Source organism: Bombus impatiens, unplaced genomic scaffold, assembly GCF_000188095.3.
Source record: "Bombus impatiens unplaced genomic scaffold, BIMP_2.2 scf_0148, whole genome shotgun sequence".
In the NCBI taxonomy this organism is placed as follows: Eukaryota; Metazoa; Arthropoda; class Insecta; order Hymenoptera; family Apidae; genus Bombus; species Bombus impatiens.
Window position 1 is genome coordinate 46235 of NT_176567.1, and position 16192 is coordinate 62426.

Genomic DNA, 16192 nt, shown 5'->3' on the forward strand with positions numbered 1-16192 from the left:
ATAAGTTTATTTCTAGCTGAATCTAGTGCTTAAGTCTAACGGTTAGTGTTTTCTCAGCCTGCGAATCTAGTCTGACGTATTAAGTAATTTAGTAATTAGGGGGTTTCGATGTTTGTTAACTCTTATGAGATATCTATTATTACATTTTGTTATTTCTTCTTTGACTGTGGGTATCTTGAGGTCGCGATGTATTGCTTCGTTGGTAACATACCATTGGAAGCGTTGAAGTATTTTAATGTTGGAATTACTTGCTGTTCCCCGTAGTTGGATTCCGTAGGTCCAAACAGGTTTTATTATGGTCTTATAGAGCGTAATTTTGCTCTGCGTGCTTAAGTTGGAACGTCAGCCAATGAGCCAGTAAAATTTTTTACAGTATTTTGTACAGTATTGTTTGTTTTCTAGTGCTAGTATTATTTCGTTGACCAGTCTGTGCATTTGCTCTATAGTGGAGTGTTTGTTTCTGAATCCGAATTGGTGATCCGGTATTAATCTTTCCTTCTCTATTATTGGTCTTATGCGGTCGTAAATTACTTTCTCTAGTATTTTAGAGAACACAGAAAGTAATGATATTGGTCTGTATGTCTAAGTATTTAACCATGAATTGTCTATTGGTTAGGTACGACTTTAGGATGGAATAGTAGGTGTGTGATAGGATTTTCTTTAGTTTGTATAGAAGCCCTTCATGTCATTCTTTATCGAATGCCTGTTGAATGTCTAGGAATACCGCTGAGCAATATTTTTTCCTTTCTAAGTTTTGGCTGATATTATGTGTTATGCGATGGATTTGCTCTATTGTCGAATGTTGCTTCCGAAAACCGAATTGATGATCTGGCAGTGTTTCCAAATCCTCTAAGAGTGGAAGGAGTCGATTCGTCAGCATCTTCTCGAATAGTTTCGACAAAGTGGGTAGAAGACTAATTGGGCGATAGGAGCTAGTTTCGTGTATTGGTTTCCTAGGTTTAGGGATGAGAGTAATATTTTCCAAGACTTAGAATAGTATTCAAGGCGAAGAATTGCATTAAAAATTGATGTGGTGAGTGCAATCCCTTTTATGGGAAGTTCCTTGATTGCTTTATTACATATTTGGACATGCCCCGATGCTTTCCTGAGATTTAGACGACGGATTAATTCTGTAATTTCTACAGAAGTGAAAGGTTCAATAGGAGGAGACATTTGGAAGGGAGAGTGCAGGTATTCCGTTATTTCCGCGGCAACATTGGAGGAATGATTATCAACATAGGTGATTATCAAACAGGTTGGCTTTTTCTATAGGGCTACGCGCCCATCCACTTTACGAACAGTGGATTTGAGGTATCATTTGCGGGGGACGCGTGAGTTTCCTGGAAGCCTTCTATAGTAAGTAGTTGGAATCAGTTGTGGGAGATAGATTGGCGAGATATTTTTCGAAACAGTCATTTTTATAGTTTTTAATGATTTTGATTAAATTCCTAGTTGCGTTATTTAGTTTGCGTTTATCGTCAGGTGTTCTATGAAAATCTACGTTTATCTGCGATTTTTTTAAATATGTAATGGGGAAATTCATGTTTGTTGATAAAAGTCAAAATGATAGTAGGTGTGAAGGAGCGGGTAGCGTCTATTATGTTTGTGTTTAAGTTTTCCGTGGTTGTTTCAATATCTTCATTTGTTTTTAGGGAAATTAAGGCTGATATTGAATAATTAAAAACTTCTCTAAGGAGCTGCCAGTTGGTGAGTTGTTTATGAATAAAGCCATTAGGTGAATTTTCGATAATTGTTGAGCTAATTGTTGCAATAATGAGGGAATGGTCTGAAGAGAGTTCCACGGAGGAGTTTATTTGGACATATCTTAGCGAGATATTTTTAGTTATAAAAAGTAAATCAGGTATTTTGTTAGCGTCATTGGGCCAGTAAGTGGGTTCATATGTGGTGAGGTAGTTGAGTCTGTTGGTGTTTTTGCTATTCAAGAGATTTTTGCCTCTTACTGTGATAAGTCTGCTGCCCCATTGAGTATGTTTGGCGTTATAGTCTCCTCCAGCTATGCATCTATTGCCCAGAGCATCAAGGAAGCTCCAAGTCAAGGAGGATCAGTCTTCTTTAGAAATGGAGTGTCTAGGAGGACATTATTTTTAGTTTGTAATCCTTTTTGTTGATATCTTCCTCAATGGACTTTATCATTATTTGAATATCGATGACATCATCAATGAAGATAGGTGGGGGAGGGGTATTTTTTGTGTATATTGGTTAGTTAGTGTTTCAGCACGTCCATGGAGTCGTTTGTGGATTCTAATATTGCGAATCTATTGTAAGTGGTTACACGGCTTGTTGACTGTTCGTTCTGGCTAGTATTTGCGTTTGTTTTAACTGTTTCAAGATTACGTTTTTTTATGTTTTTAGTGTCGGTTGAAAGGAGGGATATATTGTCCTTTTGCCACGGAGAAGGTAGAGCGATGCAGTTATGGTTTTACTCAAGAGAGCCTGATCGAGATAATTCAATTAAGTTAATTCAATTTGAAATAACTAGTCGAGAGGCTATGATTCGGGTCAGAGATTAGGAGTATTGGATTTTCCACTTGTAAGTTTAGAAACACTTGGTTTATATCTATTTCGATTCACTTTCGACAGATGGGTGTCATGTGTTGTATTGTGAACTTCACAGACCACTAGACACACGTCTGCACGCTTCGGCACTCAACAGCAAACTGACGAGAAATATTCAAGCTCGATTTTCTTGAAAACGAAGTGTCATATGAAGAAATATTATTCTCTATTTTCTTCTCATTTTTCATAATTGCTTTGTGCTTATTTGTACATATTTTTCGGCCGTACCACGTATACATATACGTATAAATTCATATTTTTCAAATGTTTACCATCAATACGTACGTTGCGTCACGTAAACTTGAGGGTTGGACGATAAAATAAAAATAGCTGAGTCGTAACACAACTATTAATTTTATTTTAATTAAACTTTATTATGAATTCAGCAATCACAACGGAATACACACTGAATTAACATAAATCACAATTTATTCCAACCACGTTATGTAAAACTTAGTTACAATGACACGTTAAGTATGCGACTGTTATAAGGGCAGAGACCGGTAAAGATATGTTGTCTATTCTAAGGATATAAAATAAGTGAAGTTTTACTGACGAAAGCTAAGCGTGTGTGTGTGTCTAAGGACACGGGACTATCGGATTTGTTGATGACAATTTTGGTTAGGGAAGTGAGGGCAGTAGACACCGTTTCCGATTGGATAATAAGACGGTTGATGGACCAGAAAGGGTTTCAGCCGCCCTGGTCTCGCCTGTGACCTGGTCTCTGATGTGAATTGATGTTACAGTTGCATCGCGTCGTCGCGTCGCAGCGCGTCGTCGCGTCGCATCGCATCAGTTTAAATAAATATCCCCACAGAAATCAACATAAGACAACAATTGATTGAAACGTCCGTAGTTTGATATGAACTATTTTGTAATTTTCCTACTGAATCAACACTTTAAAAAGTATGCTTAAACATATTATCTCTAATGCTCATATTGTATTGAGACTTTTTATCTAAATGTAAGCGTTAATTAATTACCATAGATATTTATCACGTTATTTTTTCAACGTCAAGAACACACATCTTAATCTAGTGATAAACGTGAAAGAACATTCGAGCTAATAAAACGGCATGATAATACATTTGATTTCATTATTGACGTAAGAATACACATTTTTCTTGGTACAATTACGTTTATATAAATGACGCAACTTGAAACTTGATTTTATTAATGGTTCTGTCAGATAAAACTGAAATTTTATTGTCCATAATCGTCAGAAAATTGATAATGTGCATACATTTGATTATGAAACAATTATTTTCAATCTAAAGTGCTTTCAAATTATATCATTTAACTACGCATTTTCAATATGATTATGCAAGCAATTTTATTTGGTATTAAACAGGAGATTAGTATTGATATCGATATAAAACGAATAACGTAGTAGTAATCTATCTCTTTCATCATTATGCTTTCAAAATTGAAAATACTTATTGCAAACATACTTTATGTAATACATTTTAGAATGAAAATTCCATTGTTCTCATCATCAATCTTTTAAATCTTATTTTGTATTTTCTGGTACTACTTCATGAATGTAATGGGAGTATAACAGTTCCGAATATAGGAATAACATGGTTCAAAAGTTATGCCAACATTCATGAGGGCGACAGCATCGACAAGTTGAACGGGAAGAAAAAAGTTCCAAACGAATTTGAGATACTACATACGATTATAAGTACTTACATATTCAGCAAATAACGGTAAAATTAATTATCCATTAAAATCCGTATCGTTTCGTTCATACAAACAAAGAATCTAAATAAAATTAGATAAATAATTTTTAGTATTTATATACTTATAAATAATTTCAATTAAATGTTAAATCTGCATAACAAATATTTTGTATATCTGAAGATATTTAGCATATCTTGAATATACGAAATTTCTAGAACAAACAAATATAGTATTAGAATAGGGGGGTGAACGGTATTGATTTGACTAAATACGACATTATGGTGTTATTATGTGGACTTGTTTGTATGAACATCATGCAAAATGATGGTCTTATTATTAAATATTTTCTACTTTATTATTTATATGTTATTCAAATTAATGATGAACTAACTGAATATACACGGTGGCTCACGAATTGGTCGCCATAATATTGCAGGCACAATTTATCAAACTATAATTTAACAACAAATTGTTTTGAATATTCATTGAAAAATAATTTTTCCCTGGTGATTAAATCTTATATAAAATGTTTTTTGTCAAATTGTTACAAGTGCGTGAAATATTATAGCGACGGATTCGTGAACCACACTGTATACGTAACTAACGTGCTTGGTTAAAATAAATCTTGAATGAATAAATCAAATATAGGTAGCTATTGTTTGTAACAAAGGTACATTGTGTATTGTATATCAAATATGTCTTACACAAATACTAAAAACAGAGTATCATGTGTAATGTACTCTTTCTTGACGAACTAATTCATTATTAAAATTCACGTTATCTTTAATAAAATAATTCCTATTCATATATTTCATTCTTTATCTGTTTTTATCTGCCCTTTCTTTTATATTAATTACAGACAAATTATGTTACATTTACATGTGCAAAGATCAAATCCAACTTAATTAACATTAATTGAGTTTTATTACATTTTAATTCTGCGATTATAGAAATTTCTAATTAAGGATCCATCCATTTTGCAGGTATTCTTTCAAATTACTTAATTTATATGAGTTTAAGCAACTGGAAACTAGGTTACCGGCATGAACTTGTTACTTAATTGTTACGGCCGATGAGTGATGAAAATCGGTATAACAAACAGTTGAAATATTGTTCATGATTTATTAGAATATTAGTTTGCAAATAATTATTACAATTCAAGTTTAGGATTATTTCTATAGGATACGTATTGTACGGCTACATCGATGGATATCACTTATTAAAGCCTTCATTTACAATTACGCTATATATAATATCGTTCCCTCGTGAACCCTGACTTGTGTAAACATTAGCTTGATTAATTGAACGAGACGTTATAATTCAATAAGAGTTAAGTACAAAGTAGAATTACGTCATTGTAACCAGTTACTCGATAAAAATTCGTCATGCTAATATAACACTAGAAAACGATTTCATACACGAGAAAGCTTTATGCCTTTATCGTTTGAGTAAATACAATAGTCGATTGTATAGCTTTAAGGCTTAGGGGATATCATTTAATAATAAAGCTTTTCTTTCTATATAGAAAATCAATTGGCAGACATAAAATTCCAGATTATCAATATTTTCCCTCATAATTCGTTGATAAGTCATTCCTCGCATTATAGTTACAAATCATTTTTATTCTGATATCTGAGTGTTCCTTTGATCAGAAAGTTTTATAATCACGGAATTAAAAGTTTATAAAGATTATGTATTTTATTTTATAAATCAGTAGAGGAACTTTCTGGACTAAGAGTTTATAATAATAAATTATAGAGATTGCATTGGAAGTTTTAGTTCTAGTTTTTTAATATTAGCTATCTTTAAACTAACAATTACAATAACTTTTGAAAGACTTTGTTCTTTTCATATTTTAGAAAATATAGTCGGCATCTATTCAAACATATATATATATATTGATTATAGACCAATAGTCCCTTCTTACACAACGTTCTCCTATTTTAGTTACGTCAATCTAATCCTTACAAATGCGTATAAATATGGTACAAGTATAGGTAATTTATTTTTAAGAAATGAAACGACGACAAAAATTGGGAAATCTTTAATTTTTAACTAATACGCTCTTTTAATGTCATACTAATACATACTACTATAAATAAATTTTTATCCACACTACAGTTGTAATGCTCTTTTTATGTTTTTAAAGTAGATATACAATGAAAACTACTTTTCCTCTAAAACACACATTTATTACTGTAAAGACGTTAGATACAGCAAAGTCTTTGGATAAATTTTTACCCATGATACTAATTGATTTTGGTGCATGATTTCAGTTTTTCAGTAATGTTGAGAGATATTTCAAATTAGAATAAAACATAAAGAAATTCTTATTGATACACATAATTTCTAGTTTCAATTTTTATGTTAAACACCTTCTTAAAACCACTTTAAATCCTTTTTGTTTGTTAAAGCGATAATGGGATTGAAATATAAAAATTCGAGAGTTGTTGTAGGAGTAGTAGTGTTGAGGATTATATAATGGAATTATTATGTCCGAAAAATTGACGAGTTGTTAATTACATGTATATATAAGTTACATTGAATGGAGCACACCTCACCGATTTTAATGGTCTTGTAAGGAATATCATCATACCAAAAGTGTAGTAGAATTTTTCTTTCACCGACAGTACTCCTGTCACAGCTACGTCATTTGGTTAAACCACACTTTAGGGGATGCAAAATTATTGACTTTGAGACATACTGTTCTACGTACAATTATCGACAAGTTAACTTATTTTCTTTAATTATTAATTTAAAACATCCTAATGGTAGATTGTGTAATAGAAAAAAGAATAGAACGTTTGAAAAATCCTCAAAATATTTATATCTCTGTTAAGTAAAGTCTATAAGATGATATCAAGACGAGGATATTATCGTAAAATAAAATAGCAATACCGACCATTGGTCAGGTCATCGATAAGATAACCGATAATGCCAAATAACAAATGAGTACACGATCAACCAAAACAAGTTGATAACGCAAGAGAGAATAGAATGCAAAATCGCATAGAGCCGAAAGATTTGTAGAAATATCACACTTCTTCTCGAATATCGTATATTGATAGAAGTAACGTGTCGCGCATCGCGTCTGGTCGTAAACTGTGTGATCTGTATCCGTAGAAAAGTTGCGATAAACATCGTTATAGCACCAAGTGATTTTCACTTTTCGAAACGGCCACTTCTGCTATTGTCGTTGATAGTCTCTCCACGGGACGAATGTGACTATGAAGATTTACCGGTGTAAACGTTAGACAAAAGTAAAACATCCAAATTCGCCGGGAAACGTAAGTTAACAATTTCTTTTTCTTAATTCACAGTGGCTCACCAACGTATACGAACAATTACAGAAATATTTTATGAATATATGAAGATGTGGACACATATGATTTTTTCGGTCATGGAAAAACCCATTGGTGGTATTGTTGATAAGCAATAAGTCAATAATAGTAATATTGTAGAATTATAACTATTGCAATATATAAATGATAGAGATCTGCAAATTCAAATCTATCGCAAAATACAAATACATGAAACAGTTTTCTTGAAAATATAATACGCCGATTCCGTCGTCTACTCCAGTTGAAAGATTATTTAATTTCGCTGGATTGATTCTTTGTCCGCGACGGAGTAGTCTAATGATGAAAACATTGAATGACGCACTTTGTTACATGCGATTAGCCATGCTCAAAAAAAAAAAAAAATAAATAAATTCAATTTGAAGGTATTGGGGATTCTTCTCATTTTAATATTATCACTCCATAATCTATTTTCATTATTAGAAAATATTTTAAATAAATACATCTATAGATTTCAAATATTTTGTTTTATACTTTATTTTGTAAAAATAAACATATTTTATTTGCCGAAATTTAGCTTCCTATCCAAAATAATATTCTATTTGAACTTAAAACCTATTATCACGTTCTCCATGTTTCCATAAGATACAGATAAGATATTTCTCTTATTTTCATTGCAAGTTGAGTATATTTTGTAATTATTTGTGTATTTGTGAAGAAAATTTTCAACTATATTTTATCGAGGTGGTCAGTTATGAATTTACTTCCATCTACGCCACCTATTTGTTATTAATTTTGTGAGTGGTACAATCAATATTGTCAAAACTGCCGAACAAGATGAAGAAAATAATTCCCAAAAAGGAAAAAGAAAATGTCCTTGATCTACATCTACTTAACATCTATTTAAAATTGCAATATAACGTATACACAACTACTAATTAGTTCGATTAATAAATTTATACTGTACAAGAAGTTTTTTGTATTCGTAAGAAAAATTCCATGATGAAAAAAGGATTCACTATAAAAATTTAATCTACGAATTCTGTAAAGTCGTTTTTATTTATTTAGGAATCTCGGCGTTACAGTTTTGATAAAAAAATTACGTGATACTTTAGACGAAGTACTATGTATCTAGGAACTTGAACTTGTTAATTTGACTTAGAGGAAATATGTATTGTTTTCTCGTTGCAATAATTGACGATTAAGATAGAATATTTCGCAAGTACCCAACTATGGAGAAGTGTATTTGGATATAAAATTTTGTTGAAACAAATCGCCTTAATCTAAGTTTTGCATTACAGTTAGTGAGTATCGATAAAAATATTGGTTAATATAAATTGGTATAAATAAAAAAGCAGTAATTGAAGATGAATGAAAATCGCTTCTATGGTAGCATTTAAGTTAAGTGACTTTTAAGTGTATTTGTTCGATATTGATACTCTTTTTTTAATTAGCCCCAGTTGATGTGGAATTTATTTAGAAAAAGCATTAGATAGATTATTAGATTGAAATCTTAGAGTCGAATATGTGTTTCCAACCACATTCTAGGGGTTCATATAGATTCTATGAAGTGTCAGCTATTTATTACAATAACATACATAAATATGGAACTTGATGTTGAAAATACATGTAATAAAAATATCAATGGTTTGATTGGACTGTCTAAGTGTCCAAATACTTAGCCATGGTAATATGTACTATCAATACGATAAAAAGCAGAAAATACTTCTGTTTTAAATAAATTTATTATTTTATTCCTATTTTACGTAAAATATTCCATGATAGAATGACAACATGTACTCCTACTCAAAAATCTTGGAACAGTTATATTTGCTTGAAACTGAAGAAAGGTAAATAATTGCTTAACAATATAAAGGGTTTAAAAAGATGTGAAGTATTTCGTGCAAAGCGTCATATTAAAAGAGTCGTATGATACCAAGTTCTGTAAATATGTAAAAATGAACTCGTGAGTTCGAGATATCTCTATTACATATCTCTATTAAAGGTGTTAAGGTAATAAAATCTACCAGATTATTTGTCATCATTGTCCATATTTATTCTCTTTATCTTTATTATACATGATAATGCTACACTTATTTTTTTCTCTTTTTTTATATAGATAAGCGCGAAAAGATGTAATTTGTCCTGAAAATGAGAAATAATATTTTGAAATGACAAAATATCAATATTTTGTTATATATCATAGTTGTTGCTTCAAATTGTACATACATAATTTTAATAATATTAATTCATAACATGTTGTGTTGGTCAAAATAATTGCGTTTAACTTCATTGATTACCTAAATTAATTGAAATATATTTAACCTAGAAAAATTTGAATATTTACCATGAGTAAACTCTAGTTTAATTAATCAAAGAAGATTTTTTTTTAATTTGCTTGATTGATTTTTAATTTCCTTAATCTAACTAATAAAGCCTACCATTGTCTACCGTACACTAATCATTTTTTTTTTTTACTGAGAACACAATTTCAGGATAGTTTTAATGTTAATGAATAACCTGACATTTCCAGAAACTTAGATATTATATTTCTAGTTCCATACTAAATATATTTATAGAATATTTAAATTTACGTTAAAAGTTAAAATTTTAACAGGCTTTAACAGACAATATAAACGTTCACAATAAAGCAGTAAATCTTTTCGATCTATTTGGTGTAATATGTTTCATCATATACATAAAATTAATTATTATCAAAATACCTTTTTTATTTCGTGAATAAAAATTCCATAGAAATTACTAATGTCTAATCACTAAAATGTTAAGATATTTATACCTACATAATAAATATCTTAAAACAACAGAGTAAAATGAATTAGAGTCTTTGTAAGTAATTCGTCAAAGAAAATATGCAATAATTGGATAATAATGATAAGTACCTATATTACATTTTATTTCGACAAAGTGTTTCTTATCTAATACAAAACGTTTCTCATTCTTAGCCAAAGTTTTCAAGTTTCCTTTATTAGCGACTCTTAGATAAATTCACAGAAAAGTTTATATCTTTCTTTTCAGATCACACAGATATAATTATGAAAAACTGCAATTTGTATGTTTAAAAGATAACTGAGTTAACTATGAATTTTAAAAATGAATGCAAAATATGTAGAATTTACGTAGTTTATCTTCCTCTACAAGTTTATGAATTGACGTTACTTCTTCATTTATTACAATAATAATATCCAAACAAAGTAGAATTAATTTTTGCAATATATTATTTATGTGCTATGTTTTATTATTTTGTAGTTGTCACGTTGATATTTAAATATGTATGTATAACTTTCAACTAATTATGAAATGTGTCATTTGTTTATTCTTATCTATTATGATAAATTGTTTTAAATCGATGATAAAATACACATGTATATCGACATGTTCTGATATTTGACATAGGTTTAATAACAAGAGAGGATATTGTCACGTCATCATGAATTTATTCCGAGACCAATTTTCGATCGTTGTCTTTTTTCTACTTTATGCTAGATATCAAGCAACAAACACCGTTGATAAAGGTAATTGAAATTTAAATAAATAATTTTGCAAAATTTGCACTTTATACAATTTGTTATAGATTTCTAATATTATTGTATGTGTTACTAATAAAAGTAAGTTTTTATATTAAATTATACAAAAATCCATTTTCTCATTGTAATTATTTGATTGTTATTATATTACATTTATATTTTACATTCCGACTATTGCAAGTCTATTCTAACTTATAATTAAACATCAAGATTTATATATATTATATTATGTATTACCATTACTACTGTAATTACTAATTTAATTTTAAAATTATTTTGTAATACATGAATAAATCATTTACATGATTTCCTGACTAAATACTTAACATTTTCACTATTTTTTCTATCTGTAATATTTCTTCTCAATTAACTATTAATGCTAATAGTAATAAAAATATTTTTTATTGTGTAGCAGAATATGCACAAGATGATACAAAGGAACCTACCATTCTTGACTATCGACTGCCAAAAACGATCATACCTACGAACTATGAAATTATACTTATTCCGAAATTAAAAGATAATTTTGAATTCAAGGGAATTGTACATATTAATGCATATTTACAAAAGTCTACGGACACTATAACACTTCACCATGGACGAATGCAGATAAATTTGGTGACCGTTACGATTGATTTTGAGAAGGAAGAAATTACGCAGATCGCATATGATAATAAAACGGAAAAATACGAAATTAAACTAAGCAAAGTCCTTAGTGCAGGAACAAACATTACGATCAATTTTGAATATGTCAGTGCACTTAGGGACGACATGACTGGATTTTACAAAAGCTCCTATGTCGATGCTAATGGAAAAATTAGGTAAAGTTTTATTGCGCTTCAAAATATATTATATATTATCACATTAAAAAATTATTATATAATATAATAAATTATTATATAAATAGGTTGAACGTAATCTATTATGTAGATTTCAAATATATCTCTCCATTTACAAATTAGAAAAAAGTAACTTAAAGTTATAATAATACAGAATTTAGTTTAGATTCTACAAAAGCTATTTTCTGTGCGATATTACTTTCTGTTTTAAAAATTTAGCTTTCCGAAAAGAAAAACAAAGAGAACTAGACATACATCGAAGTTGACATTAAATGGTTTTAGGTGGCTCGCTTCCACACAATTCCAAACAACGCATGCAAGACATGCTTTTCCCTGTTTCGACGAACCAAGCTTCAAGGCAACATATATAGTCAGAATTTTGAGGCCTGCAGAATATTCTTGCTTGAGCAATATGCCGCTAAACAGAAGCATAGAAGCGTAAGTAACATTTGCAATGTTACAAAAAAGTATTAAATGCCATAAGATGTTGTTCATTTACACTACCATCTATAAGTCATGAGATACATGCTAAAGATAATCTTTAGAAAGAACATATTCAATATTCACTTAATTCACTTTTCCTTGTAATTCATAATTAATAATTATAATATCAATTCATCCACTGTATTAAATATTTCGTCACCTGTAAATGATTGTGATTCGACTGAATTTTTCTAAGCAAAAAAGTGTAAAAGAGTAATAATTTTGTTAGGTTTTGAAGTTTGAGTTTAAAAATAAGTTTTTTTGGCTTTATTTATTGCTGATCACATTAGATATATATCTAATACATAATAATGTAACATTATTAACTTACAATTAGTCATTTGAATAAAATTTTCTATTTTTCTTACTTCCTAACGTTATATAACATGGTATCATATTTTATTAGAATACCGTTATAGTTTTTCTAAAAATTGTCAATTCCAATAAATCATAATCTTTTCTACTGAAAAGCGAAAGTAAATTCTGGTTTTAGAGGATTAACCCCTTAACAATTTAAGAAAATAACCTAATATTTAATAAAACAGTGTAATGAAATTACGAAATCCGATCACAAAAATGTATAACATTTTATGTTCTAAAATACTTCTATGCATGGTAAAAAATGTTTTAAAAAACATGTTGAAATTCACAAGTACCTTCCTGATCGCTCCGCTCGAATTATGCTTGGGATAAACCGTTCACTTTACTAGAATCTCAGTGAAGATAAACTATTAAGTACTATTAAGGGATTAAACGTATATTAAATGTAACGTGATATTAATAATCTAAAATTGAAGAATTGGTAACAATAAGGAAACTGCTCCAATAATTAAATTGTATTTATTCGAAAAGAAATAGATGAATAAGTTTCATATTTAAAGTTATTATATCCAAACGTGAAGAGGTGCTTTACTGTAAATATTAGTTAATTATAAAATAGCACATTTTAAAAAGTGATTTGATTTTGATTAAGGTGAAGTTTCCTCCTTACTGCAGCAATTCCTTCAATTCCAAGAGAATATGTGACAGTAAATGTATTTATAAAGGTGGATACTGAGGAGTTAGTGCAATTTATTCACATAATACAATTGATGATTTCAGAAATGAAACATTTTGGGACGAATTCAAGCAAAGCATCCCTATGTCGACCTATTTGGTAGCTTTCATTATCTCGGACTTCAGCCCCGTAAAAGTAAACAATTTTAAAGTGTGGGCTAAACCAAACGCCATTGATCAAGCTAAATATGCTTTGAACATTGGCATGCAGGGTCTTGATTATCTCTCGAAGCGATTCAAGCAAAATTATCAAATTTCAAAAATGGACATGGTGGCTGTACCCGATTTTTCAGCCGGTGCAATGGAAAATTGGGGTCTTATTACCTACCGTGAATCCAGATTGTTATATGATGAACACTCGACATCTGATGTCGCGAAACAAAGCATCGCCTCTGTGATTATACACGAATTAACGCACATGTGGTTTGGAAATATGATTACACCAGAATGGTGGAGCTACTTGTGGTTGAGCGAAGCGTTTGCAAGATACTTTCAATACTTTGGCACAGCACAGGTAATTGCAATTTTCCATTAGTTAAATTCATCTTGCAGTTAATTAAATACAATGACTCCAAAATTGATCAAATATGTTCTCAATATGACTGTTCTTATAATAATTACTATAAGGTTCTTGTAACAAATAAAGGAGATTAGTCTCTGTGAAATTTTCGTACTTTCTTCTATAAATTGCAGTCTTACTTTTCTACGACACTAATCATAAATAAGCAAGGGTTTCTTCATTTTCTCATTCATACCGAGTGTGTACTACTTTAGTGTGCTTCAACTAACTTCAAGCACAAGATGACAAAAAAATTACATTTTGAATCGAGACCCCAAATCGGGTCGTGAAATAACGGGTACCCCAATAGGTTTATAAGTCAACAATCTTTCGGAATCCCAACCTGACCCGAAATTCGAGTAAAGCTTTAGTGTGAAAAATAACTATGTTCTTAATAGAATTTTCTACATCTTTTAGTAATACAACTTCCTTACGATAAATATCAAATAGTCAAATGAACAAATTTTATTATACTGAGATTTAATTAAACATACGTGTAATCCAAAGATCGAAGAAATTTTTTCAAAATTTAATTTAAATTGGAATAGAAAATATATCTATTTACTAGACTTATCACTATCTTTAATCGATATGTTACTAGTCGTAAAGTAACAATGTATATGCAATAAAAATTTCGGTTATAGTAAAATGTAATAGTTTTATTTACAAACAATGTAAATATACGTACATGATGATCAACAGAGTATTGACTGATTTCAATTGAACAACATAGAGTATATATATGCTAAATCATATTTTCAGCCAACTAAAAGAAAGCAATTTTGAAATTTAAAATAGACTATCAATGAATCCCATTTAAACAGACATCTCTCATTTCTACTTGATCTTTGAATTAAACATTTCAAAAATATCAATTAATGACCAGAAAGGTCACAACATTAAGTAACTCTTTGATTTTTCACAAAACTATTTTTCAAAAAACTGGATCTATAAACCTAACAGCTTGTTCCCTGTTCTAACTATGTCATGTTAAAGTATATGCTTCTTTTTAATATCAATATTAGAGAAGCAACAAGCCGTACATTATCATCCACTTCTCGTGAAACCTTGAATTCTCTAAAATTTTGTATTGAAATTAAATAAAGGTTTCAGTTTTGCGTGTTTGTCAGAATAAGTTTTAAAAATGTTTTGTGCCACTCAATTCTCTTCCATATTTTCGATTTTGATCATGCTATAATATCTAATAAAAATAAGAATTTGTTTAAGATTTGCTCGAATGAGAATGTTCATAAATAGATAATAGTGAGCAGTATAATCAAAAAGTTTTAGGAGTCTAACGGTCGTGGTATCTTTAAACCATTATATCATTATATCTCATATTTAACTTGTATTATGAAAAATATAGATGAAACTTTTTTTTCATTTCCTAGTTGTTAAATCCTTTCATTATTCAATAACCTGTTGACTATCCTATACTATTCGTGATATTAGAAATAATCCATTTTGTAGATCGAGAAATCATGGAACATGGAAGATCAGTTCCTCGTGGAGCAACATCAAACAGCTCTTGCAGCTGATGCTATCGAGTCTTCTCAACCAATGACGCGGAACGTCACAAATTCATCGCAAATTAGCGGAGTGGGAGATACTATTACTTATAACAAAGGAGCCAGTATCCTACGAATGATGAATCTCGTTTTTGGATCCGATATATTTGATGCTACGCTACAGAATTACCTGAACAAGTAATGAGCAATTTAATTATAACAAGTATGGTAAACTATAAAAGAGACTATATTAAAATTATAAATAGTTGCATAAAACTATTAAATAATTATAACTTTGTTATCAATGAAACACGAAGTTTTCAAACTGAGGCGATGGGCGTGATAGGTACTGAAGAAACACTTGAATATATTTAACGACAAATATTTATTAACAATATATTCTGTGTGTACACGTGGTGTAAAGCTCGCGGTTACTAATTTCGGTTCGCGGTTCGCGATTGCAAGTTCGAACTCTGATCGATGCGTTTCAATGCGATACAAGTTCGGACGATGGTTGCCTAAGATGTCGAGCAACTCGAACCAGTGATAGTTGCCAACTACTTGCGTCAAACGACTGACTTTCCATTACGATGATGCTGCATAGGAAAACTATGATGGGGGGGGGGGGGGGGGGGGGTCTGGC

At 30.2% G+C, this 16192-nt stretch overlaps 1 protein-coding gene across 4 annotated transcripts in view; it reads left to right on the plus strand.

Moving 5' to 3' along the window:
• The first annotated feature begins 7212 nt into the window (after positions 1 to 7212).
• Positions 7213 to 16192, plus strand: part of LOC100741250 (putative aminopeptidase-2) — a 51164-nt gene continuing 42184 nt past the window's right edge. The window contains exons 1-7 of one of the 4 annotated variants that reach the window (XM_024365721.2): positions 9229 to 9246; positions 9345 to 9409; positions 10974 to 11092; positions 11517 to 11925; positions 12226 to 12381; positions 13528 to 13996; positions 15512 to 15747. In XM_024365721.2, the coding sequence (XP_024221489.1) occupies positions 9244 to 9246; positions 9345 to 9409; positions 10974 to 11092; positions 11517 to 11925; positions 12226 to 12381; positions 13528 to 13996; positions 15512 to 15747 (1457 nt within the window). In that variant the 5' untranslated portion in view covers positions 9229 to 9243. Of the gene's footprint in view, positions 7548 to 9228; positions 9247 to 9344; positions 9410 to 10973; positions 11093 to 11516; positions 11926 to 12225; positions 12382 to 13527; positions 13997 to 15511; positions 15748 to 16192 lie in introns of those variants that run through there. The other 3 variants (XM_024365722.2, XM_003487284.4, XM_024365723.2) reach the window with 3 other exon arrangements.